This window comes from Zootermopsis nevadensis, unplaced genomic scaffold (assembly GCF_977971745.1).
Source record: "Zootermopsis nevadensis isolate Lab colony 2312 unplaced genomic scaffold, Znev_1.0 Znev_ptg000045l, whole genome shotgun sequence".
Taxonomy (NCBI): domain Eukaryota; kingdom Metazoa; phylum Arthropoda; class Insecta; order Blattodea; family Termopsidae; genus Zootermopsis; species Zootermopsis nevadensis.
Genome location: NW_028259177.1, coordinates 2,370,568 through 2,398,140, shown reverse-complemented (window position 1 = coordinate 2,398,140; position 27,573 = coordinate 2,370,568). Strand labels below are relative to the sequence as shown.

At 36.1% G+C, this 27,573-nt stretch overlaps 1 protein-coding gene and 1 long non-coding RNA gene across 7 annotated transcripts in view; one reads left to right on the top strand and one right to left on the bottom strand.

The window, feature by feature from the left end:
- Positions 1-12,478: 12,478 nt before the first annotated feature.
- LOC147871641 (ryanodine receptor-like) overlaps positions 12,479-27,573 on the bottom strand; it is a 64,389-nt gene continuing 49,294 nt past the window's right edge. For 3 of the 6 annotated variants that reach the window (XM_087360565.1, XM_087360564.1, XM_087360568.1), the window contains 3 exons: positions 16,382-16,570; positions 13,361-13,520; positions 12,479-13,054 (listed from right to left, as the gene is read on the bottom strand). Coding sequence is in view for 3 of the 6 variants with exons in the window: in XM_087360563.1 (XP_087216689.1) it covers positions 17,723-17,755; positions 18,545-18,650; positions 21,130-21,327; positions 22,312-22,346 (372 nt within the window). In the remaining 3 variants the exon portion in view is untranslated. Of the gene's footprint in view, positions 13,055-13,360; positions 13,521-16,381; positions 16,571-17,672; positions 17,756-18,544; positions 18,651-19,868; positions 20,057-21,129; positions 21,328-22,311; positions 22,589-23,300; positions 23,461-26,319; positions 26,457-27,573 lie in introns of those variants that run through there. The other 3 variants (XM_087360563.1, XM_087360566.1, XM_087360567.1) reach the window with 3 other exon arrangements.
- LOC147871642 (uncharacterized) lies at positions 16,469-27,553 on the top strand. Its single transcript, XR_015538601.1, has 2 exons — positions 16,469-16,590; positions 26,357-27,553. It is a non-coding gene; the product is annotated as an uncharacterized LOC147871642 (long non-coding RNA).

The following is a 27,573-nucleotide window of genomic DNA, read 5'->3' as shown; positions in this document are numbered from 1 at the left end:
TCTTCCATCTTGTGTTCGGAATTTTTGTCGTAAATATCTGAAGAAGATTTGTAGGTCTCAAGTATGTAAAAATACGTAAGGAGGATAAAGCACCATGTCAGAACTGATATAAAATTTACAGATAAGAATTAAAATTCATTTTAATTACAGCAGAATGGGATTCAATGAATTTAATACAAGCATGCGTAAAAACCTTACGCAACACTTAAAAATGTATAATCTGAATAACGACGAGAAGAATTTGTTTACGTAAACTATTATAAAATACAGTTTAAAATTATAAATTTAATTATGGCACTAATATTGTATAAGTATTAGGATGAGCAAAGCAGGAAGAACTACTCGCAAATCCTCGCAGGAAATTCTATTATATTCCAGTGGTATTAATTAGCCGAAGCAAATATTTCAGAAACACGTACAGTACAATATTTACACTCAGATTCTCTACATAGGAAACTGTAATCCTGTCACCTTTAAAATGAAACTGCAATGAGCTCTCTAGCCAAATAAGACTCTTATTTGCTACAGATTTCTGGGTTACGCTGGGTGGACTATTACGTTTTTCCTTGAGGTACAAGTTATAATTTGAAAAGTGATCATCCCATAATCAATTATGCTGCAAGGGGCTTTAGTATTTCATCCATTCTGTTAACTTGCCAGAATATCATCTCCAGTGCATAAGTTCCTTCAACTGCAGTAACGGGCTCTAAAATTAATGACACCAGATTCACTGCTAAATTGTGGGTTGTGAAAGATAATTCGCCGGCTTTCAGATTGTTATTTCTTGACAGACAAATTTAGAAAATGTTTTCTTGGGGTATTTTCAAACTATTAGACTAAACATTTTGTAAAACTAAAAGTTAAGCTAAATTGATATGGGCCACGTAGGTGCTTGGGGGGAGAGGGGGTGTAGCTCCGACTAATTCTCAACTCAGGCACTAGACGGAGGCAAGTAGTCAGTGTCACGACCTGGCCGTGCCTTACTCCTGGGGAAAGGACCCCTGGTACCCATTATCTGTCATAGTATTGAATGTGAACACAAAGGAAGATCGTGTGTCCTGTATCATGAATATTTATCGTCCGTCACGAGGTGTTCACATTTACCTCAGCGTTCGTTCCGTCTCATTAATTCCAAAATATCGATGCGTCTGTCTTCTTCTGGAATGTGAAGTGCCAACACGGACACAGCGTCTTCACACAGCATACTCCAACCACGAATGTCTGACAGCTTCAGGGCATGCACTTGCAAAGATTGATTAGGTACTCGTGCCCACTGATGAGGTTTCAAGCACCGTACTTTAAGTCTTGGTGGAAACTGCATAAAAGAGAAACTATTAAAGGGTGCATTTTAATAAGCATGTGGTCACAAAAGTTCTGGCCGACGGACACATGTTCTGAAGGAACTGTATAAAAATAAGACCTGAAAGTGACTGATTACATTCATTATTTTGCTTTGGTAAATAATAATGTTTTGCAGACTTTTATGTCAGAATATAGAAAATTAAAATAATTTAACGAATTTAGCCAGGTGAAAAAAAATATTGGATGATGTATCTGTCAAATATCACATTAAGAAGAGCCAGCTGTATATTTGTAGTTACAGAAAATCCTGTCCATCTCCTCAGTATGTATTAAAGAAACAACGCACAAAACATATAATAATAATGAAGGAATCTGAAAAAATTCCCTACAATCTACATTATATAAATAAATTATGCAAATGTTGGTGCAAAATTCTGTAATTCTGTAACTAAATTTCTGTCTGCATCTCCTTACAGTGCTGACTCATTTTATGCAGCATATCACTTGAAATTGGTAATGTGATTTAAAACTTGATACCTCTTAAAAGCAACAAGTGTATATAGACCTAACCTAACCTGTGGTATAACATGCCCCATGCTCGTCGCTTCCACAAAGATGTTTCAGGTTCCATCTATCAAAACAACATAGGAGAAGAGAAGTTTACACAGTACGTTCACATTTCCCACTAAACACATCAATAAATTCACAATATTTTTCAGAATATGAATCTAATAATAGCATAATATATAAATACGTGTAACATTCCTTCCAATTATAACAATTCTTGTGAACAATATCTTGAGAAACGTTCTAATTTACAAAGTACAATTTCCTGACCAATGCGTATTTTACTTCACTGTCCTGTATGGGTTTTTAAGAGACGTACGCTGTTTTATCAAAACACATGCACAGCATAGCATAACACTGTCGGTTTTAAATTGGTCCAGTTGGAGATACACAGATTTAAACTAGCACTTAAAAGGTTAAGGGAGTTATAGTTACAAAATTTATTAAATATTTCAATTTCCCTCAAAAACATAATTTATTTCTGCTGCAATCTTGGCAACCTCACTGGGACACATGATCCAGCTGGCTGCATGTTGCCCTAGCAACCTAACCAAGCCACTAACCCCAGAATGAAGTCAGGCCGGCAGCCTATAATATGGTAATTTAAATTCCCTGTCCCTGCTGTGTCAACAAAGCAACCAACAAACATTCCCTCTGATGCCCCTTTGCCTGATGAATCATGAGTTACTTCATTGTAGAGTTCGTCAGCTCGGACCACGTAGCAACTCTGACGATCGATGCTATCGTAACAAAACTTAATACTTTGCTTTCAAATTTCATAATTTCAAAGATAAAAAGTATTAATACCAGTGAACAACGAGGAGGAGTCTTGTGAACGAGGAAATGAATCCCACCTCATACGTTTGTAACGCAGCCAAGATGGCATTACTGGTTGTGGGAAATTAGAGGGTATAAAGGTGGTATGGCTTTTAATTGCATGACAGACATACCAAATTTAGTGATATCACAAAATGAATCTAAAATAATTAGTGGGATGTACAAATGTGAACTAAAACGGTGTAATAATAACATAAGACCACCTTTCCTTACAAAAAAGAAAAGGCATTCCAATGTTTCTAAATTCAAAAGACTATAAACGTAATTATGTATACATAACAGCTCAGTTTTAATTGGAATAAACTTAAATAGTTACTTGTAACGTTACGTAAGCCATCGCTATTGCAGAACGAGGCAAGAAAATTAGAACACAGAGGATTATGTTGTCACCTTTCAATAATTCTGTCATGGTCATCCACAATCATAACAGAAGCCTTGCGGACACTACTCTGATTGAAATCCTTGCTGAAGAAGTGATACTGCGTTGTTACCCAGCCCACGTACACATGAGTTGGGTCCTGTCCATAGAAGTACTCATTGATGAGTCGAATATCTCATTGCCAATAGATTCCGCTCCTGAGACAGCTGGGACAGACATTACCTTTGGACTTCTGTCTCGGATGGTAGGTGGAATAATTTTCAAGTCCGTCTGAAAGCAATTTGTTTAATCGTTAATTAATTTATATTTATTACTGAAATAAAATTAGCAGAATATGAAGTAACGCACAACTGAATAAGAGGGCAGCTTAGCCCCCAACTGCAGAATGCCAAAAGAATTTGAGACAGTACATGAGAAATTTCTGCACAGAGGAACAAAAGTCATATCAAAATTAAACACCGTCTGTAACAAGCCCTGAAGATGGATAAGGAAGCCAAAACATAACCTTTTATTAAATAGAAGTCAAATGGATATTTCATGTACCTCTTATTACAACCTTATTGTATAGAAGCTCACCTGCGAGACCCTCGCTCGTGGTGTCCGCACATGTAGTCTACTAGTGCGGCCCATGCCAACTGGTTTTCTCTCAGGGCTGACATCTCCATCCACAGCTGGTTCTGGAGTTCCTCCCTTCTTCAGACGACCATTGCTTGAATCACGTTCACGAGAGAAGAATCTATGATAAAATTTATATTTTAAAATAATTTGACAGTTCCAATTACATGTCAATTCTACTTTCAGCTCTTATTTCCATGACTTTGTCCTTCCTATCGAAAAGCAATGACAAGATTCAGAAATATTGGTGGCCGAGAAATAGACATCCTGAACCGAATAAACTTGTCAATGTTGCTCTCGAAGTACCTGCTACATAGGTCACAGTCAAGACAGGTTATTCTACAAGATGTTCTAACTGTGAGATGTTGCAAAATGTGCGACAGAAAGCAGTAGAGAGACACGGATCGAGGACGAGTCCGGCAGAGACATAGTGAGGCATTCGCCGAGGTTGGCATGCATCCCTTGGTGAGAGTTTTGAAAAAAAAATTCAAAATTTTCGAAAAATCAAAAAACGATAGAAATTATCTGAAAGGTGCACAAAACCCAAAAATTTTGAAATTTTTGAAAAAAATTTTGAAAGCGGAATTTTTCAATTTTTTTTGGTTTTGTGCGCTATTTGGACATTTTCCAGCGTTTTTTGATTTTTTAATTTTTTTTAAAAAATTTCAAAATTTTTCGAAAAATAAAAAAAAGCTGGAAATTGTCTGAAAAGCGCACAAAACCCATTTTTTTTTATATTTTTGAAAAAATTTTGAAAGTGGAATTTTTCAAAAATTTTCGGTTTTGTGCGCTTTTCAGACAATTGTCAGCGTTTTTTGATTTTTCGAAAATTTTGGAGAAATTTCAAATTTTTTTTCAAATTTCACCCCACCTGATGCCATGCAGGACAGATCGCCGTCGGACTGTGTCTCTGACGAACGCGGTCTGTGCCTCACACGGTCTCTATAAGCCGAGGTGCTGGATGCAACACGTAAGGCAGATACCGAGACGGCATGGCAGGGCACAGGTGATAATTCACTGACTTCTCACCAGTGAAGCTCACGTTCATGCCCAGGGCAGCCTATATGGGATTTGCGGGGGACAAATTGGCATTCGGACTTGTTTTTCCCTGAGTTTTCCAGTTTCTACCTGCAAATATCATTTCACTGACGCTCCATTTTCATTTATGTATCATCTGGGGGTGGCCAATGGGCCAGTTAAGAGCCACAGTCCCACAGAGAGACAGTCATGTCATTGTACAATATTCCCAGCTATCATATAAACAATGTTTAATGTGAACCAAATTATTTCTCTGAGAATATTTTAAGCATTCTCTTAATGTTTAATAGCACGTTTTAGTAACAATATAACATTTAATTATTGTGGGCTTCTAACACACTTTCATGCAAATTATGACAATGACTGCCATCTTCATTGCCATGAAAAACTCAAATCTCAGGCACAAATTATTATTATTCTCTATAAAATAAGCCATGTATTGTGTTGTAGGTATAGCATACTTGAAAACATGCATAATCTATGGCAGCAAAATTCACGTGTTCCATTAATGAATTACGTTGCTTTTGTGCACCCATTAGACCATACGTGTCAATGACATTCAGTACTAAAACATGTTTCAAATAAACAAAATATAATTACAATAATTACTTTTCTAACAATTTAGGTCCCCTTTCTGGACAACGTAACTGCATGGATGCAGGGAGCATTGATAGTATTTTGGAGATTCTTAACATCTCCAACTCCAAACTAAAGCTACTTCCTCAAGACGCTCGCTGATACAGCACAGCCTAGATTTCAGATTCTCATGGTATTAAAGATGTGGAATGCAGTCATCTGGTTATAAAATCATATAGTCTTACAGGGGGTCAGAGGAACATAGCACCTCCACCTTCTGGGCAGAAATGTGTATGAATTCCATCTTTAACAAGTGATATGCTCCCCTGGGACATTATTAATTACTTATAAGACTACACGGTGTCACAACCCAGAAGACTTACATTACAAGTACATCCAACAGTGGAAACCATAAGCAGTTACTTTGTCTTAAAGACGTTACATCACCACAAAAAAAGATCGGATTAAGAACGAACTGCCACGAGAGCTTGAACCCACTTCCCTACTTTCAAAACAGTCAAACCTCGTACACCGTTGTAAAACCCGGATGAAAAAGGACAAAACACATTTGTTTAACAAAGAACAGAAACCTATTATGGTAAATAAGTAACAATTTCATATATGAAATATCACCAAAATTTGAACAGTTCTTATTAAGAGCCAAATAACAATAAAAGATGTGAAAAACAGGAATCAACAAAAGTAAATTCCTTCCAGCTGGTGAAGCTTTACTATCACAGCACATGGTTAAGTATGTTCTTTGATTACTGCAGCCTAATAATATTGATTTCAATCACCAATGTCTCCCCACATTCTTCTCATGTACGTCAATTCTTGTAATCTAGTGATTTGCCTTCAACCAGCGTTACTTACACAAAGCAATAATATCAATGGTTAAACCTTTTTAAAATGCATCAGTCAAATATTATTAATTTATGTTGCGTGCAGTAACTATGTAAATAAAGACAATTTTTTAAAATAAATTCAATTAGTTACAAATAATATTTTTTATATAAAATGACCACATCGGTTCTCTTAACATCATAAAGCATATAAATTTAAATTTTCAATCTTTCGGCCTATGACCGTGCCATACTGGAAATACGTTTGATATTAAACATGCGACAAAAGGCAGTTCCACGTTCTTCAAATTAAAACAAGTCTTTATGTGCTCGTACTGTTCTGAGACATCACATCATCAAAGTAATATAATATAATTTCATTTTGAGTTACAACAAATACTTTTCAATCAGATAATATATGCAGTAAGTGTGAAATTCAGTCGACTGCCTTTGCAAATGCACATGTAATTTAACCACGTTTAATAACCAATTCTTAATTATTTTCAGAACAACCACGAATACCTACCTCGTTCTAACGTACCATTCATTTGTGCATTTTCCAGTTTGTCGTATGTGACGTTTCGTGAGAGCGAGCCTCTCCTCGGACGTCTGGATGGTTTATGCTTCAGTTTGCTTGCAGAAGGTTCTGGTGATGGTCCATTTATTATAAGTTCATCTGCTTCAACAGCATCTTCTGAATAACCACGCTGGAGGCCTAATAGAAACAGACTTGAAGTAAGCCAAGACTCTCTTAACTACAGGGTTATTACACAAGACCATATGGCTAGTTCTGAAGCCACGAGTGCGTCATTAAACTCGTTACAAAGAAAGGAAGGTCTTATTAATGGACAAACAGATACCATAAATGGACAAGGCAAGTGCTGCAACCTCCTTTCTGCACTGGTAACTACTGACAAGTGTGAAGACAGTTTCTTATTCCCAACAAATCACTCCTTGATTTGTATTTATAAAATGATTTAATTAATGACTTCTCAGCTCTATAAAGAAACAAGTGTTGATGAGATTTCACTCCTTGGTTTTCCTTCTTTGTCACTTTTCACACACTCAGTTCAATGTAATTTCTCTAGAACAGCATTTTCAGCCCAATGTGGCCATCATCAGGTTCAATTCCCTGCTTTTGCAGTGACTTACTTATCACGTAGACAATTTTTACTAATAAATTGTCAAGATGCAGTCATATGGTCAGCAGCAGGACAACAAACTCTGAATGTAAGAAGAAGTAATAAATTTAATTTCACTCCCTCCAATGTGATAAGAGTTCATTTCAGATATCAAATCATCATGGAAAATGTGGGCATTTCTGTATCGTGAATTGACAGGAAAAGATTAAAAGTTATTCATACAGCTAACTCAGTCTAGAAATAACTTCACAGACCCTGTGTCGAGGCACGAACAGTCAGGTCGTACAACACGACTACAAAACTGAGGGTTCGGGCATAAAGAAACCTGAAATAACTGAAAATAAATGTAAAGTAGTTACGTATATAAAGACAGATTTTTACAAAAACTTTACGTTCAGGTAAATGGGTTCTTTCTCAAGAACAGAGCTTTCATTTGACATTCTAAGTTTAAAAATGCAATAAATACACTGTATTTCGTAACAAGGATCACTTTATATACACGTGCGTAGACCACGGGAATTTAAATGTCATACCTAAAACATTAATGGTTTAGTTGTATGCTAGTGGCCAGCTCGAACGCACATAAGCCATAATGCAAGGCCAAGAAAGGTTAATATTTAAATGCTCTCTCTTTCCAGCTTTTATCTCAAATTATTATACACATACAAAAATTACCTTCCTGAAATGATTCATCCCAAGTCCCTGGATCAATCATGATCAGCGACTTAACAACATCCTCCAACAATTTCAGCAAGGGCCTGAAATAACATCGAACATTTTCATTAGTACACGCACAGCTCTTTATAAAGAATAAATCGAATCAAACCATTCCACAAATGCCCAAGTTTATACAATTTATACACAGTAGTCTCTTGTAACTGGTCCCACAAAAACTATCTTTAATCGCCCTGATGACGGAGGCAGTATGACCTCCGAAACGTTGGTTAACATCGACCAGACTACACGGCGCAACATCCCAGAAGACGGAAATCTTTATCTTTAATTGAATTCATTGAATACGTAAATATTCGACTTAGAAGCAATCTGACTGGCCATATGATAGAAACACATCATTTATTAAAATTTTATCATTAATATAAAAATGGGACCCTGTGGAACCAAACGTGCAGTTTAAGAAATATTTTATCCAATTTGTTGCTTTACTACAAACAGGTTTCAACTGTAACTGTGAGAATAAGAACCAATCACATCACAGACTTCAATAAAATCGAATCAGGAAGGTAGCCCGCGGGTTCCCAACCAAGTCATTTTCATTTTCAGTAAAGTGTCCATTAATATAATGCAATTGTAACCAAAATTGGAAAATGCCAACAAATTTTAATAAAACTTCCCAATATCAAAAAAAATGTAATCCTGATTCAGCATTATAAAGTTTTTACGTGCACGTGTGTGTACATATTTTCTCCTTTTTCACAGAGTACAACAAGTTTAACAACATTTTATTAGCAAAACAGAATTCTAATAATATTTTCTATTCTTCTTACAATAATTTAAAAATGTACGTCTGTCATATTCATCTGTGGTCTTACTGATTCTGTTTTTAGGCAGCGCAGACTATGGTCCATTGCAGGATCTTCATATAATTCCTTTAACTCTGGACCCAACGGAACAATATATTCATTTTTACAAACCTCCCTGAAAGACAAAATCATTACTTCAGATAATTACCAAACTCAAAATTTATTTAACATATACTACAGTAACTTATGAATATACAATCAAATTAGGCCAAAAAGATGAACACAAAATTTTTAAGACTCGACACTGACAAAATAAGAATCATATGGAAAAACACAAGACTAGTTTGACACTCACAAAACACATTTACTGAATAAGCAGTCAGTGAATGCCAATTCTGTTCATTCTGAAAGCCCATAGGCATAGTTCAGTTGAAATCCTCACCAGACAAAAATCCCTGCGACTGCTTCCTAAGGGGGGGGGGTACCTCAAAAAATCATGCACCAACCCACACACAGTTCAGGAAATGTAAGTAAAGTTGAAACTGTTCCTGAGGAGATTAAAGGTCATGTGTTGTGGACTACAGCGAGTCCACAGGGCTGAAAGATCTCAGACCGAACATGTGTTCACATGAAGACCACATACATTCCACAAAAAGTGAGCTTTCATTCACGTATCACATGCTCCTGTAACCTAAAAAAATTATGAATACGCTGCGTACAAAACCTGTTGCATGTTTTTTCCCCTGAATACCTTATAATTCAAAGTCATACTTAACTTCTTTTTAAAATATTAGCAAAGTTATGTTTTATAATTATGTGCTGTGCTGATTCCAATTCCTATTTGCACACTTAACACAACGAAATGTCTACAAAGTCAAACTACAGAAGTAAGATTCTACTGCTGTGGGGTCTGTGAATTCTCTTCCATCTTGTGTTCGGAATTTTTGTCGTAAATATCTGAAGAAGATTTGTAGGTCTCAAGTATGTAAAAATACGTAAGGAGGATAAAGCACCATGTCAGAACTGATATAAAATTTACAGATAAGAATTAAAATTCATTTTAATTACAGCAGAATGGGATTCAATGAATTTAATACAAGCATGCGTAAAAACCTTACGCAACACTTAAAAATGTATAATCTGAATAACGACGAGAAGAATTTGTTTACGTAAACTATTATAAAATACAGTTTAAAATTATAAATTTAATTATGGCACTAATATTGTATAAGTATTAGGATGAGCAAAGCAGGAAGAACTACTCGCAAATCCTCGCAGGAAATTCTATTATATTCCAGTGGTATTAATTAGCCGAAGCAAATATTTCAGAAACACGTACAGTACAATATTTACACTCAGATTCTCTACATAGGAAACTGTAATCCTGTCACCTTTAAAATGAAACTGCAATGAGCTCTCTAGCCAAATAAGACTCTTATTTGCTACAGATTTCTGGGTTACGCTGGGTGGACTATTACGTTTTTCCTTGAGGTACAAGTTATAATTTGAAAAGTGATCATCCCATAATCAATTATGCTGCAAGGGGCTTTAGTATTTCATCCATTCTGTTAACTTGCCAGAATATCATCTCCAGTGCATAAGTTCCTTCAACTGCAGTAACGGGCTCTAAAATTAATGACACCAGATTCACTGCTAAATTGTGGGTTGTGAAAGATAATTCGCCGGCTTTCAGATTGTTATTTCTTGACAGACAAATTTAGAAAATGTTTTCTTGGGGTATTTTCAAACTATTAGACTAAACATTTTGTAAAACTAAAAGTTAAGCTAAATTGATATGGGCCACGTAGGTGCTTGGGGGGAGAGGGGGTGTAGCTCCGACTAATTCTCAACTCAGGCACTAGACGGAGGCAAGTAGTCAGTGTCACGACCTGGCCGTGCCTTACTCCTGGGGAAAGGACCCCTGGTACCCATTATCTGTCATAGTATTGAATGTGAACACAAAGGAAGATCGTGTGTCCTGTATCATGAATATTTATCGTCCGTCACGAGGTGTTCACATTTACCTCAGCGTTCGTTCCGTCTCATTAATTCCAAAATATCGATGCGTCTGTCTTCTTCTGGAATGTGAAGTGCCAACACGGACACAGCGTCTTCACACAGCATACTCCAACCACGAATGTCTGACAGCTTCAGGGCATGCACTTGCAAAGATTGATTAGGTACTCGTGCCCACTGATGAGGTTTCAAGCACCGTACTTTAAGTCTTGGTGGAAACTGCATAAAAGAGAAACTATTAAAGGGTGCATTTTAATAAGCATGTGGTCACAAAAGTTCTGGCCGACGGACACATGTTCTGAAGGAACTGTATAAAAATAAGACCTGAAAGTGACTGATTACATTCATTATTTTGCTTTGGTAAATAATAATGTTTTGCAGACTTTTATGTCAGAATATAGAAAATTAAAATAATTTAACGAATTTAGCCAGGTGAAAAAAAATATTGGATGATGTATCTGTCAAATATCACATTAAGAAGAGCCAGCTGTATATTTGTAGTTACAGAAAATCCTGTCCATCTCCTCAGTATGTATTAAAGAAACAACGCACAAAACATATAATAATAATGAAGGAATCTGAAAAAATTCCCTACAATCTACATTATATAAATAAATTATGCAAATGTTGGTGCAAAATTCTGTAATTCTGTAACTAAATTTCTGTCTGCATCTCCTTACAGTGCTGACTCATTTTATGCAGCATATCACTTGAAATTGGTAATGTGATTTAAAACTTGATACCTCTTAAAAGCAACAAGTGTATATAGACCTAACCTAACCTGTGGTATAACATGCCCCATGCTCGTCGCTTCCACAAAGATGTTTCAGGTTCCATCTATCAAAACAACATAGGAGAAGAGAAGTTTACACAGTACGTTCACATTTCCCACTAAACACATCAATAAATTCACAATATTTTTCAGAATATGAATCTAATAATAGCATAATATATAAATACGTGTAACATTCCTTCCAATTATAACAATTCTTGTGAACAATATCTTGAGAAACGTTCTAATTTACAAAGTACAATTTCCTGACCAATGCGTATTTTACTTCACTGTCCTGTATGGGTTTTTAAGAGACGTACGCTGTTTTATCAAAACACATGCACAGCATAGCATAACACTGTCGGTTTTAAATTGGTCCAGTTGGAGATACACAGATTTAAACTAGCACTTAAAAGGTTAAGGGAGTTATAGTTACAAAATTTATTAAATATTTCAATTTCCCTCAAAAACATAATTTATTTCTGCTGCAATCTTGGCAACCTCACTGGGACACATGATCCAGCTGGCTGCATGTTGCCCTAGCAACCTAACCAAGCCACTAACCCCAGAATGAAGTCAGGCCGGCAGCCTATAATATGGTAATTTAAATTCCCTGTCCCTGCTGTGTCAACAAAGCAACCAACAAACATTCCCTCTGATGCCCCTTTGCCTGATGAATCATGAGTTACTTCATTGTAGAGTTCGTCAGCTCGGACCACGTAGCAACTCTGACGATCGATGCTATCGTAACAAAACTTAATACTTTGCTTTCAAATTTCATAATTTCAAAGATAAAAAGTATTAATACCAGTGAACAACGAGGAGGAGTCTTGTGAACGAGGAAATGAATCCCACCTCATACGTTTGTAACGCAGCCAAGATGGCATTACTGGTTGTGGGAAATTAGAGGGTATAAAGGTGGTATGGCTTTTAATTGCATGACAGACATACCAAATTTAGTGATATCACAAAATGAATCTAAAATAATTAGTGGGATGTACAAATGTGAACTAAAACGGTGTAATAATAACATAAGACCACCTTTCCTTACAAAAAAGAAAAGGCATTCCAATGTTTCTAAATTCAAAAGACTATAAACGTAATTATGTATACATAACAGCTCAGTTTTAATTGGAATAAACTTAAATAGTTACTTGTAACGTTACGTAAGCCATCGCTATTGCAGAACGAGGCAAGAAAATTAGAACACAGAGGATTATGTTGTCACCTTTCAATAATTCTGTCATGGTCATCCACAATCATAACAGAAGCCTTGCGGACACTACTCTGATTGAAATCCTTGCTGAAGAAGTGATACTGCGTTGTTACCCAGCCCACGTACACATGAGTTGGGTCCTGTCCATAGAAGTACTCATTGATGAGTCGAATATCTCATTGCCAATAGATTCCGCTCCTGAGACAGCTGGGACAGACATTACCTTTGGACTTCTGTCTCGGATGGTAGGTGGAATAATTTTCAAGTCCGTCTGAAAGCAATTTGTTTAATCGTTAATTAATTTATATTTATTACTGAAATAAAATTAGCAGAATATGAAGTAACGCACAACTGAATAAGAGGGCAGCTTAGCCCCCAACTGCAGAATGCCAAAAGAATTTGAGACAGTACATGAGAAATTTCTGCACAGAGGAACAAAAGTCATATCAAAATTAAACACCGTCTGTAACAAGCCCTGAAGATGGATAAGGAAGCCAAAACATAACCTTTTATTAAATAGAAGTCAAATGGATATTTCATGTACCTCTTATTACAACCTTATTGTATAGAAGCTCACCTGCGAGACCCTCGCTCGTGGTGTCCGCACATGTAGTCTACTAGTGCGGCCCATGCCAACTGGTTTTCTCTCAGGGCTGACATCTCCATCCACAGCTGGTTCTGGAGTTCCTCCCTTCTTCAGACGACCATTGCTTGAATCACGTTCACGAGAGAAGAATCTATGATAAAATTTATATTTTAAAATAATTTGACAGTTCCAATTACATGTCAATTCTACTTTCAGCTCTTATTTCCATGACTTTGTCCTTCCTATCGAAAAGCAATGACAAGATTCAGAAATATTGGTGGCCGAGAAATAGACATCCTGAACCGAATAAACTTGTCAATGTTGCTCTCGAAGTACCTGCTACATAGGTCACAGTCAAGACAGGTTATTCTACAAGATGTTCTAACTGTGAGATGTTGCAAAATGTGCGACAGAAAGCAGTAGAGAGACACGGATCGAGGACGAGTCCGGCAGAGACATAGTGAGGCATTCGCCGAGGTTGGCATGCATCCCTTGGTGAGAGTTTTGAAAAAAAAATTCAAAATTTTCGAAAAATCAAAAAACGATAGAAATTATCTGAAAGGTGCACAAAACCCAAAAATTTTGAAATTTTTGAAAAAAATTTTGAAAGCGGAATTTTTCAATTTTTTTTGGTTTTGTGCGCTATTTGGACATTTTCCAGCGTTTTTTGATTTTTTAATTTTTTTTAAAAAATTTCAAAATTTTTCGAAAAATAAAAAAAAGCTGGAAATTGTCTGAAAAGCGCACAAAACCCATTTTTTTTTATATTTTTGAAAAAATTTTGAAAGTGGAATTTTTCAAAAATTTTCGGTTTTGTGCGCTTTTCAGACAATTGTCAGCGTTTTTTGATTTTTCGAAAATTTTGGAGAAATTTCAAATTTTTTTTCAAATTTCACCCCACCTGATGCCATGCAGGACAGATCGCCGTCGGACTGTGTCTCTGACGAACGCGGTCTGTGCCTCACACGGTCTCTATAAGCCGAGGTGCTGGATGCAACACGTAAGGCAGATACCGAGACGGCATGGCAGGGCACAGGTGATAATTCACTGACTTCTCACCAGTGAAGCTCACGTTCATGCCCAGGGCAGCCTATATGGGATTTGCGGGGGACAAATATGCATTCGGACTTGTTTTTCCCTGAGTTTTCCAGTTTCTACCTGCAAATATCATTTCACTGACGCTCCATTTTCATTCATGTATCATCTGGGGGTGGCCAATGGGCCAGTTAAGAGCCACAGTCCCACAGAGAGACAGTCATGTCATTGTACAATATTCCCAGCTATCATATAAACAATGTTTAATGTGAACCAAATTATTTCTCTGAGAATATTTTAAGCATTCTCTTAATGTTTAATAGCACGTTTTAGTAACAATATAACATTTAATTATTGTGGGCTTCTAACACACTTTCATGCAAATTATGACAATGACTGCCATCTTCATTGCCATGAAAAACTCAAATCTCAGGCACAAATTATTATTATTCTCTATAAAATAAGCCATGTATTGTGTTGTAGGTATAGCATACTTGAAAACATGCATAATCTATGGCAGCAAAATTCACGTGTTCCATTAATGAATTACGTTGCTTTTGTGCACCCATTAGACCATACGTGTCAATGACATTCAGTACTAAAACATGTTTCAAATAAACAAAATATAATTACAATAATTACTTTTCTAACAATTTAGGTCCCCTTTCTGGACAACGTAACTGCATGGATGCAGGGAGCATTGATAGTATTTTGGAGATTCTTAACATCTCCAACTCCAAACTAAAGCTACTTCCTCAAGACGCTCGCTGATACAGCACAGCCTAGATTTCAGATTCTCATGGTATTAAAGATGTGGAATGCAGTCATCTGGTTATAAAATCATATAGTCTTACAGGGGGTCAGAGGAACATAGCACCTCCACCTTCTGGGCAGAAATGTGTATGAATTCCATCTTTAACAAGTGATATGCTCCCCTGGGACATTATTAATTACTTATAAGACTACACGGTGTCACAACCCAGAAGACTTACATTACAAGTACATCCAACAGTGGAAACCATAAGCAGTTACTTTGTCTTAAAGACGTTACATCACCACAAAAAAAGATCGGATTAAGAACGAACTGCCACGAGAGCTTGAACCCACTTCCCTACTTTCAAAACAGTCAAACCTCGTACACCGTTGTAAAACCCGGATGAAAAAGGACAAAACACATTTGTTTAACAAAGAACAGAAACCTATTATGGTAAATAAGTAACAATTTCATATATGAAATATCACCAAAATTTGAACAGTTCTTATTAAGAGCCAAATAACAATAAAAGATGTGAAAAACAGGAATCAACAAAAGTAAATTCCTTCCAGCTGGTGAAGCTTTACTATCACAGCACATGGTTAAGTATGTTCTTTGATTACTGCAGCCTAATAATATTGATTTCAATCACCAATGTCTCCCCACATTCTTCTCATGTACGTCAATTCTTGTAATCTAGTGATTTGCCTTAAACCAGCGTTACTTCCACAAAGCAATAATATCAATGGTTAAACTTTTTTAAAATGCATCAGTCAAATATTATTAATTTATGTTGCGTGCAGTAACTATGTAAATAAAGACAATTTTTTAAAATAAATTCAATTAGTTACAAATAATATTTTTTATATAAAATGACCACATCGGTTCTCTTAACATCATAAAGCATATAAATTTAAATTTTCAATCTTTCGGCCTATGACCGTGCCATACTGGAAATACGTTTGATATTAAACATGCGACAAAAGGCAGTTCCACGTTCTTCAAATTAAAACAAGTCTTTATGTGCTCGTACTGTTCTGAGACATCACATCATCAAAGTAATATAATATAATTTCATTTTGAGTTACAACAAATACTTTTCAATCAGATAATATATGCAGTAAGTGTGAAATTCAGTCGACTGCCTTTGCAAATGCACATGTAATTTAACCACGTTTAATAACCAATTCTTAATTATTTTCAGAACAACCACGAATACCTACCTCGTTCTAACGTACCATTCATTTGTGCATTTTCCAGTTTGTCGTATGTGACGTTTCGTGAGAGCGAGCCTCTCCTCGGACGTCTGGATGGTTTATGCTTCAGTTTGCTTGCAGAAGGTTCTGGTGATGGTCCATTTATTATAAGTTCATCTGCTTCAACAGCATCTTCTGAATAACCACGCTGGAGGCCTAATAGAAACAGACTTGAAGTAAGCCAAGACTCTCTTAACTACAGGGTTATTACACAAGACCATATGGCTAGTTCTGAAGCCACGAGTGCGTCATTAAACTCGTTACAAAGAAAGGAAGGTCTTATTAATGGACAAACAGATACCATAAATGGACAAGGCAAGTGCTGCAACCTCCTTTCTGCACTGGTAACTACTGACAAGTGTGAAGACAGTTTCTTATTCCCAACAAATCACTCCTTGATTTGTATTTATAAAATGATTTAATTAATGACTTCTCAGCTCTATAAAGAAACAAGTGTTGATGAGATTTCACTCCTTGGTTTTCCTTCTTTGTCACTTTTCACACACTCAGTTCAATGTAATTTCTCTAGAACAGCATTTTCAGCCCAATGTGGCCATCATCAGGTTCAATTCCCTGCTTTTGCAGTGACTTACTTATCACGTAGACAATTTTTACTAATAAATTGTCAAGATGCAGTCATATGGTCAGCAGCAGGACAACAAACTCTGAATGTAAGAAGAAGTAATAAATTTAATTTCACTCCCTCCAATGTGATAAGAGTTCATTTCAGATATCAAATCATCATGGAAAATGTGGGCATTTCTGTATCGTGAATTGACAGGAAAAGATTAAAAGTTATTCATACAGCTAACTCAGTCTAGAAATAACTTCACAGACCCTGTGTCGAGGCACGAACAGTCAGGTCGTACAACACGACTACAAAACTGAGGGTTCGGGCATAAAGAAACCTGAAATAACTGAAAATAAATGTAAAGTAGTTACGTATATAAAGACAGATTTTTACAAAAACTTTACGTCCAGGTAAATGGGTTCATTCTCAAGAATAGAGCTTTCATTTGACATTCTAAGCTTAAAAATGCAATAAATACACTGTATTTTGTAACAAGGATCACTTTATATACACGTGCGTAGACCACGGGAATTTGAATGTCATACCTAAAACATTAATGGTTTAGTTGTAAGCTAGTGGCCAGCTCGAACGCACATAAGCCATAATGCAAGGCCAAGAAAGGTTAATATTTAAATGCTCTCTCTTCCCAGCTTTTATCTCAAATTATTATACACATACAAAAATTACCTTTCTGAAATGATTTATCCCAAGTCCCTGGATCAATCATGATCAGCAACTTAACAACATCCTCCAACAATTTCAGCAAGGGCCTGAAATAACATCGAACATTTTCATTAGTACACGCACAACTCTTTATAAAGAATAAATCGAATCAAACCATTCCACAAATGCCCAAGTTTATACAATTTATACACAGTAGTCTCTTGTAACTGGTCCCACAAAAACTATCTTTAATCGCCCTGATGACGGAGGCAGTATGACCTCCGAAACGTTGGTTAACATCGACCAGACTACACGGCGCATCAACCCAGAAGACGGAAATATTTATCTTTAATTGAATTTATTGAATACGTAAATATTCGACTTAGAAGCAATCTGACTGGCCATATGATACAAACACATCATTTATTAAAATTTTATCATTAATATAAAAATGGGACCCTGTGGAACCAAACATGCAGTTTAAGAAATATTTTATCCAATTTGTTGCTTTACTACAAACAGGTTTCAACTGTAACTGCGAGAATAAGAACCAATCACATCACAGACTTCAATAAATTCAAATCAGGAAGGTAGCCCGCGGGTTCCCAACCAAGTCATTTTCATTTTCAGTAAAGTGTCCATTAATATAATGCAATTGTAACCAAAGTTGGAAAATGCCAACAAAATTTAATAAAACTTCCCAATATCAAAAAAAATGTAATCCTGATTCAGCATTATAAAGTTTTTACGTGCACATGTGTGTACGTATTTTCTCCTTTTTCACAGAGTACAACAAGTTTAACATTTTCTTAGCAAAACAGAATTCTAATAATATTTTCTATTCTTCTTACAATAATTTAAAAATGTATGTCTGTCATATTCATCTGTGGTCTTACTGATTCTGTTTTTACGTAGCGCAGACTATGGTCCATTGCAGGATCTTCATATAATTCGTTTAACTCTGGACCCAACGGAACGATATATTCATTTTTACAAACCTCCCTGAAAGACAAAATCATTACTTCAGATAATTACCAAACTCAAAATTTAATTAACATATACTACAGTAACTTATGAATATACAATCAAATTAGGCCAAACAGATGAACACAAAATTTTTAAGACTCGACACTGACAAAATAAGAATCATACGGAAAAACACAAGACTAGTTTGACACTCACAAAACACATTTACTGAATACGCAGTCAGTGAATGCCAATTCTGTTCATTCTGAAAGCCAATAGGCATAGTTCAGTTGAAATCCTCACCAGACAAAAATCCCTGTGACTGCTTCCTAAGGGGGGGGACCTCAAAAAATCATGCACCAACCCACACACAGTTCAGGAAATGTAAGTAAAGTTGAAACTGTTCCTGAGGAGATTAAAGGTCATGTGTTGTGGACTACAGCGAGTCCACAGGGCTGAAAGATCTCAGACCGAACATGTGTTCACATGAAGACCACATACATTCCACAAAATGTGAGCTTTCATTCACGTATCACATGCTTCTGTAACCTAAACAAATTATGAATACGCTGCGTACAAAACATGTTGCATGTTTTATTTCCCCTGAATACCTTATAATTCAAAGTCATACTTAACTTCTTGTTAAAAGATTAGCAAAGTAATGTTTTATAATTATGTGCTGTGATGCTTCCAATTCCTATTTGCATACTTAACACAACGAAATGTCTACAAAGTCAAACTACAGAAGTAAGATTCTACTGCTGTGGGGTCTGTGAATTCTCTTCCATCTTGTGTTCGGAATTTTTGTCGTAAATATCTGAAGAAGATTTGTAGGTCTGAAGTACATAAAAATACGTAAGGAGGATAAAGCACCATGTCAGAACTGATATAAAATTTACAGATGAGAATTAAAATTCATTTTAATTACAGCAGAATGGGATTCAATGAATTTAAGACAAGCACGCAAAAAACCTTATGCAACACTTAAAAATGTATAATCTGAATAACGACGAGAAGAATTTGTTTACATAAACTATTATAAAATACAGTTTAAAATTATAAATTTAATTATGGCACTAATATTGTATAAGTATTACGATGAACAAAGCAGGAATATATTTTTTATATATATTTTTTAAATATTTAAATGTTAATTATAGTAATATTTTAATATTTAATAGGAATTTTATTGTGATTAGACTGACAAGATTTAAAAAAATATATATTTATCACAATATGACGCAACTTTATCACCTCAGGAAGAACTACTCGCATCGCTGTAGCACGTGATTCCAAGTGAAGCAGATCATAGAAACCCTGTCGCAAGGGCCCTGACATATAATAGTTGATTCTGGTCCACATGGAGACAGAGGGCGTGAGCTGCACGATAATTGGACTGGTAGCAGAGCGCGACGTACAAAGTGAGAGTGTGGGCGTGAAAACTGTAAGACAAAAGCCTCGCATGAAATTCTATTATATTAATTAGCCAAAGCAAATATTTCAGAAACACGTACACTACAATATTTACACTCAGATTCTCTACATAGGAAACTGTAATCCTGTCACCTTTAAAATGAAACTGCAATGAGCTCTCTAGCCAAATAAGACTCTTATTTGCTACAGATTTCTGGGTTACACTGGGTGGACTATTACGTTTTTCCTTGAGGTACAAGTTATAATTTGAAAAGTGATCATCCCATAATCAATTACGCTGCAAGGGGCTTTAGTATTTCATCCATTCTGTTAACTTGCAAGAATATCATCTCCAGTGCATAAGTTCCTTCAACTGCAGTAACGGGCTCTAAAATTAATGACACCAAATTCACTGCTAAATTGTAGGTTGTGAAAGATAATTCGCCGGCTTTCAGATTGTTATTTCTTGACAGACAAATTTAGAAAATGTTTTCTTGGGGTATTTTCGAACTATTAGACTAAACATTTCGTAAAACTAAAAGTAAAGCTAAACTGCTAAGGGGCCATGTTGGTGCTTTGGGGGAGGGGGGGGGTGAGAGGAGGTGTAGCTCCCACTCATTCTCAACTCAGGCACTAGACGGAGGCAAGTAGTCAGTGTCACGACCTGGCCGAGCCTTACTCCTGGGGAAACGACCCCTGGTACCCATTGGACAGAAAGCCGGGTGGGACCCACAGATAGTCTCAATGCAGAGTCACTGTCAGGAATTAAATCTTGACCATTCAACCTGTAGTCAGTCACTATACTGACTTTAGCTGCCTGGCTCAAACAGTTTAAATACAAAGAACCAGAGCTAAGATGAGTGTATTGAGATGCAGTGTTGACGAAAGTAATCGTTGGAATGAGAAACCTAACCTAAGCTTCATCATATGGTTTCACTGCTGTAGTTAACATCTAGGCATGGTTTTGGAATCATTATATAATCACAGGTTTCCTTTCTCCATGCCATGAAGTCCTTTATCTGTCATAGTATCGAATGTGAACAGAAAGGAAGATTGTGTGTGTATGAATATTTATCGTCTGTCACGAGGTGTTCACAGTTACCTCAGCAATCGTTCCATCTCAATTAATTCCAAAATATCGATGCGTCTGTCTTCTTCTGGAATGTGAAGTGCCAACACGGACACAGCGTCTTCACACAGCATACTCCAACCACGAATGTCTGACAGCTTCAGGGCATGCACTTGCAGAGATTGATTAGGTACTCGTGCCCACTGATGAGGTTTCAAGCATTGGTGGAAACTGCAAAAAAGAGAGAAACAATGATTTATTAAAGGGTGCATTTTAATAAGCATGTGGTCGCAAAAGTTCTGGCCGACGGACACATGTAGTTGCAAGTTCTGAAGGAACTGTATAAAAATAAGACCTGAAAGTGACTGATTACATTCATTATTTTGCTTTGGTAAATAATAATGTTTTGCAGACTTTTATGTCAGAATATAGAAAATTAAAATAATTTAATGCATTTAGCCAGGTGAAAAAAATATTGGATGATGTATCACATTAAGAAGAGCCAGCTGTATATTTGTAGTTACAGAAAATCCTGTCCATCTCCTCAGTATGTATTAAAGTTACAACACACAAAACATATAATAATAATGAAGGAATCTGAAAAATGCCCTACAATCTAGATTATATAAATAAATTATGCAAATGTTGGTGCAAAATTCTGTAATTCTGTAACTAAATTTCTGTCTGCATCACCTTACAGTGCTGACTCATTTTATGACTCTGACGATCAATGCTATTGTAACAAAACTTAATAGTTTGCTTTCAAATTTCATAATTTCAAAGATAAAAAGTATTAGTACCAGTGAACAATGAGGAGTCTTGTGAACGAGGAAATGAATCCCACCTCATATGTTTGTAATGCAGCCAAGATGGCATTACTGGTTGTGGGAAATTAGAGGGTATAAAGGTGGTATGGCTTTTAATTGCATGACAGACATACCAAATTTAGTGATATCACAAAATGAATCTAAAATAATTAGTGGGATGTACACATGTGAACTAAAACGGTGTAATAATAACATAAGACCACCTTTCCTTACAAAAAGAAAAGCATTCCAATGTTTCTAAACTCAAAAGACTATAAACTTAATTATGTATACATAACAGCTCAGTTTTAATTGGAATAAACTTAAATAGTTACTTGTAACATTACGTAAGCCATCGCTATTGCAGAATGTGGCAAGAAAATTAGAACACAGAGGATTATGTTGTCACCTTTCAATAATTCTGTCGTGGTCATCCACAATCATAACAGAAGCCTTGCGGACACTACTCTGATTGAAATCCTTGCTGAAGAAGTGATACTGCGTTGCTACCCAGCCCACGTACACATGAGTTGGTTCCTGTCCAGGGAAGATCCTTACACCATAGAAGTACTCATTGATGAGTCGAATATCTCATTGCCAATAGATTCCGCTCCTGAGACAGCTGGGACAGACATTACCTTTGGACTTCTGTCTGGGATGGTAGGTGGAATAATTTTCAAGTCCGTCTGAAAGCAATTTGTTTACTCATTAATTAATTTATATTTATTACTGAAATGAAATTAGCAGAATATGAAGTAACGCACAACTGAATAAGAGGGCATAAATGCAACACCGTAGATGGAAGTGTTTTTCTGCTTAGCCTCCAACTGCAGAATGCCAAAAGAATTAGAGACAGTACATGAGAAATTTCTGCACAGAGGAACAAAAGTCTTAAAGTCTGTCATATCAAAATTAAACACTGTCTGTAACAAGCCCTGAAGATGGATAAGGAAGCCATTATTCTTCTTTTTAGAGAAATAAAATCTTGAATTGACTTTTCCATAGCAACATCACCAGAAGCCTCTGTTGACACTCGTACTTCTGCTTAACTTGACATGAAACCTGATGTAAATGTGTTGCTCCAACAAACTATCACTAATTTTTCTTCCAAGACGTAACTAAGCCACTGTTTCATCCACAACTGCCTATTTCCTTCAACAGCAAAAAAAACACATATCGCTGCTTAGTCACTCGCTACTGAATGTAAAATGTATGCAGGCATTCTGGGAACTTAACTGTCACACCTCTTAAAAGTTAGCCAGTCCTAGTACATTATCAGTTCTTAAGCATTTGGACTTAGAGCTTACTTCCAGTTCCAAAACATAACCTTTTATTAAATAGAAGTCAAATGGATATTTCATGTACCTCTTATTACAACCTTATTGTACAGAAGCTCACCTGCGAGACCCTCACTCGTGGTGTCCGCACATGTAGTCTACTAGTGCGGCCCATGCCAACTGGTTTTCTCTCAGGACTGACATCTCCATCCACAGCTGGTTCTGGACTTCTTACCTTCTTCAGACGACCATTGCTTGAATCACGTTTACGAGAGAAGAATCTATGATAAAATATATATTTTAAAATAATTCGACAGTTCCAATTACATGTCAATTCTACTTTCAGCTCTTATTTCCTTGACTTTGTCCTTCCTATCGAAAAGCAATGACAAGATTCAGAAATATTGGTGGCCAAGAAATAGACATCCTGAACCGAATAAACTTGTCAATTTTGCTCTCGAAGTACCTGCTACATAGGTCACAGTCAAGACAGGTTATTCTACAAGATGTTCTAACTGTGAGATGTTGCAAAATGTGCGACAGAAAGCAGTAGAGAGACACGGATCGAGGACGAGTCCGGCAGAGACATAGTGAGGCATTCGCTGAGGTTGGCATGCATCCCTTGGTGAGAGTTTTGAAAAAAAAATTAAAAATTTTCGAAAAATCAAAAAACGATAGAAATTATCTGAAAGGTGCACAAAACCCAAAAATTTTGAAATTTTTGAAAAAAATGTTGAAAGCGGAATTTTTCAAATTTTTTGGTTTTGTGCGCTATTTGGACATTTTCCAGCGTTTTTTGATTTTTTAATTTTTTTTAAAAATTTTAAAATTTTTTCGAAAAATCAAAAAACGCTGGAAATTGTCTGAAAAGCGCACAAAACCCAAATTTTTTTATATTTTTGAAAAAATTTTAAAAGTGGAATTTTTCAAAAAATTTCGGTTTTTTGCGCTTTTCAGACAATTGTCAGCGTTTTTTGATTTTTCGAAAATTTTGGAGAAATTTCAAATTTTTTTTTCAAATTTCACCCCACCTGATGCCATGCAGGACAGATCGCCGTCGGACTGTGTCTCTGACGAACGCGGTCTGTGCCTCACACGGTCTCTATAAGCCGAGGTGCTGGATGCAACACGTAAGGCAGATACCGAGACGGCATGGCAGGGCACAGGTGATAATTCACTGACTTCTCACCAGTGAAGCTCACGTTCATGCCCAGGGCAGCCTATATGGGATTTGCGGGGGACAAATATGCATTCGGACTTGTTTTTCCCTGAGTTTTCCAGTTTCTACCTGCAAATATCATTTCACTGACGCTCCATTTTCATTCATGTATCATCTGGGGGTGGCCAATGGGCCAGTTAAGAGCCACAGTCCCACAGAGAGACAGTCATGTCATTGTACAATATTCCCAGCTATCATATAAACAATATTTAATGTGAACCAAATTATTTCTCTGAGAATATTTTAAGCATTCTCTTAATGTTTAATAGCACGTTTTAGTAACAATATAACATTTAATTATTGTGGGCTTTTAACACACTTTCATGCAAATTATGACAATGACTGCCATCTTCATTGCCATGAAAAACTCAAATCTCAGGCACAAATTTTTATTATTCTCTATAAAATAAGCCAAGTATTGTGTTGTAGGTATAGCATACTTGAAAACATGCATAATCTATGGCAGCAAAATTCACGTGTTCCATTAATGAATTACGTTGCTTTTGTGCACCCATTAGACCATACGTGTCAATGACATTCAGTACTAAAACATGTTTCAAATAAACAAAATATAATTATATAATTATTTTCTAACAATTTAGGTCCCCTTTCTGGACAATGTAACTGCATGAATGCAGGGAGCATTGATAGTATTTTGGAGATTCTTAACATCTCCAACTCCAAACTAAAGCTACTTCCTCAAGACGCTCGCTGATACAGCACAGCCTAGATTTCAGATTCTCACGGTATTAAAGATGTGGAATGCAGTCATCTGGTTATAAAATCATATAGTCTTACAGGGGGTCAGAGGAACATGGCACCTCCACCTTCTGGGCAGAAATGTGTATGAATTCCATCTTTAACAAGTGATATGCTCCCCTGGGACATTATTAATTACTTATAAGACTACACGGTGTCACAACCCAGAAGACTTACATTACAAGTACATCCAACAGTGGAAACCATAAGCAGTTACTTTGTCTTAAAGACGTTACATCACCACAAAAAAAGATCGGATTAAGAACGAACTGCCACGAGAGCTTGAACCCACTTCCCTACTTTCAAAACAGTCAAACCTCGTACACCGTTGTAAAACCCGGATGAAAAAGGACAAAACACATTTGTTTAACAAAGAACAGAAACCTATTATGGTAAATAAGTAACAATTTCGTATATGAAATATCACCCAAATTTGAACAGTTCTTATTAAGAGCCAAATAACAATAAAAGATTTGAAAAACAGGAATCAACAAAAGTAAATTCCTTCCAGCTGGTGAAGCTTTACTATCACAGCACATGGTTAAGTATGTTCTTTGATTACTGCAGCCTAATAATATTGATTTCAATCACCAATGTCTCCCCACATTCTTCTCATGTACGTCAATTCTTGTAATCTAGTGATTTGCCTTAAACCAGCGTTACTTACACAAAGCAATAATATCAATGGTTAAACTTTTTTAAAATGCATCAGTCAAATATTATTAATTTATGTTGCGTGCAGTAACTATGTAAATAAAGACAATTTTTTAAAATAAATTCAATTAGTTACAAATAATATTTTTTATATAAAATGACCACATCGGTTCTCTTAACATCATAAAGCATATAAATTTAAATTTTCAATCTTTTGGCCTATGACCGTGCCATACTGGAAATACGTTTGATATTAAACATGCGACAAAAGGCAGTTCCACGTTCTTCAAATTAAAACAAGTCTTTATGTGCTCGTACTGTTCTGAGACATCACATCATCAAAGTAATATAATATAATTTCATTTTGAGTTACAACAAATACTTTTCAATCAGATAATATATGCAGTAAGTGTGAAATTCAGTCAACTGCCTTTGCAAATGCACATGTAATTTAACCACGTTTAATAACCTATTCTTAATTATTTTCAGAAGAACCACGAATACCTACCTCGTTCTAACGTACCATTCATTTGTGCATTTTCCAGTTTGTCGTATGTGACGTTTCGTGAGAGCGAGCCTCTCCTCGGACGTCCCGATGGTTTATGCTTCAGTTTGCTTGAAGAAAGTTCTGGTGATGGTCCATTCATTATAAGTTCATCTGCTTCAACACAGCATCTTCTGAATAACCACGCTGGAGGCCTAATAGAAACAGACTTGAAGTAAGCCAAGACTCTCTTAACTACAGGGTTATTACACAAGACCATATGGCTAGTTCTGAAGCCACGAGTGCGTCATTAAACTCGTTACAAAGAAAGGAAGGTCTTATTAATGGACAATTCAAGTGCTGCAACCTGTATCCTGCACTGGTAACTACTGACAAGTGTGAAGACAGTTTCTTATTCCCAGCAAATCACTCCTTGATTTGTATTTATAAAGTGATTTCATTTATGACTTCTCAGCTCTATAAAGAAACAAGTGTTGATGAGATTTCACTCCTTGGTTTTCCTTCTTTCTCACTTTTCACACACTCAGTTCAATGTAATTTCTCTAGAACAGCATTTTCAGCCCAATGTGGCCATCATCAGGTTCAATTCCCTGCTTTTGCAGTGACTTACTTATCACGTAGACAATTTTTACTAATAAATTGTCAAGATGCAGTCATATGGTCAGCAGCAGGACAACAAACTCTGAATGTAAGAAGAAGTAATAAATTTAATTTCACTCCCTCCAATGTGATAAGAGTTCATTTCAGATATCAAATCATCATGGAAAATGTGGGCATTTCTGTATCGTGAATTGACAGGAAAAGATTAAAAGTTATTCATACAGCTAACTCAGTCTAGAAATAACTTCACAGACCCTGTGTCGAGGCACGAACAGTCAGGTCGTACAACACGACTACAAAACTGAGGGTTCGGGCATAAAGAAACCTGAAATAACTGAAAATAAATGTAAAGTAGTTACGTATATAAAGACAGATTTTTACAAAAACTTTACGTTCAGGTAAATGGGTTCATTCTCAAGAACAGAGCTTTCATTTGACATTCTAAGCTTAAAAATGCAATAAATACACTGTATTTCGTAACAAGGATCACTTTATATACACGTGCGTAGACCACGGGAATTTAAATGTCATACCTAAAACATTAATGGTTTAGTTGTATGCTAGTGGCCAGCTCGAACGCACATAAGCCATAATGCAAGGCCAAGAAAGGTTAATATTTAAATGCTCTCTCTTTCCAGCTTTTATCTCAAATTATTA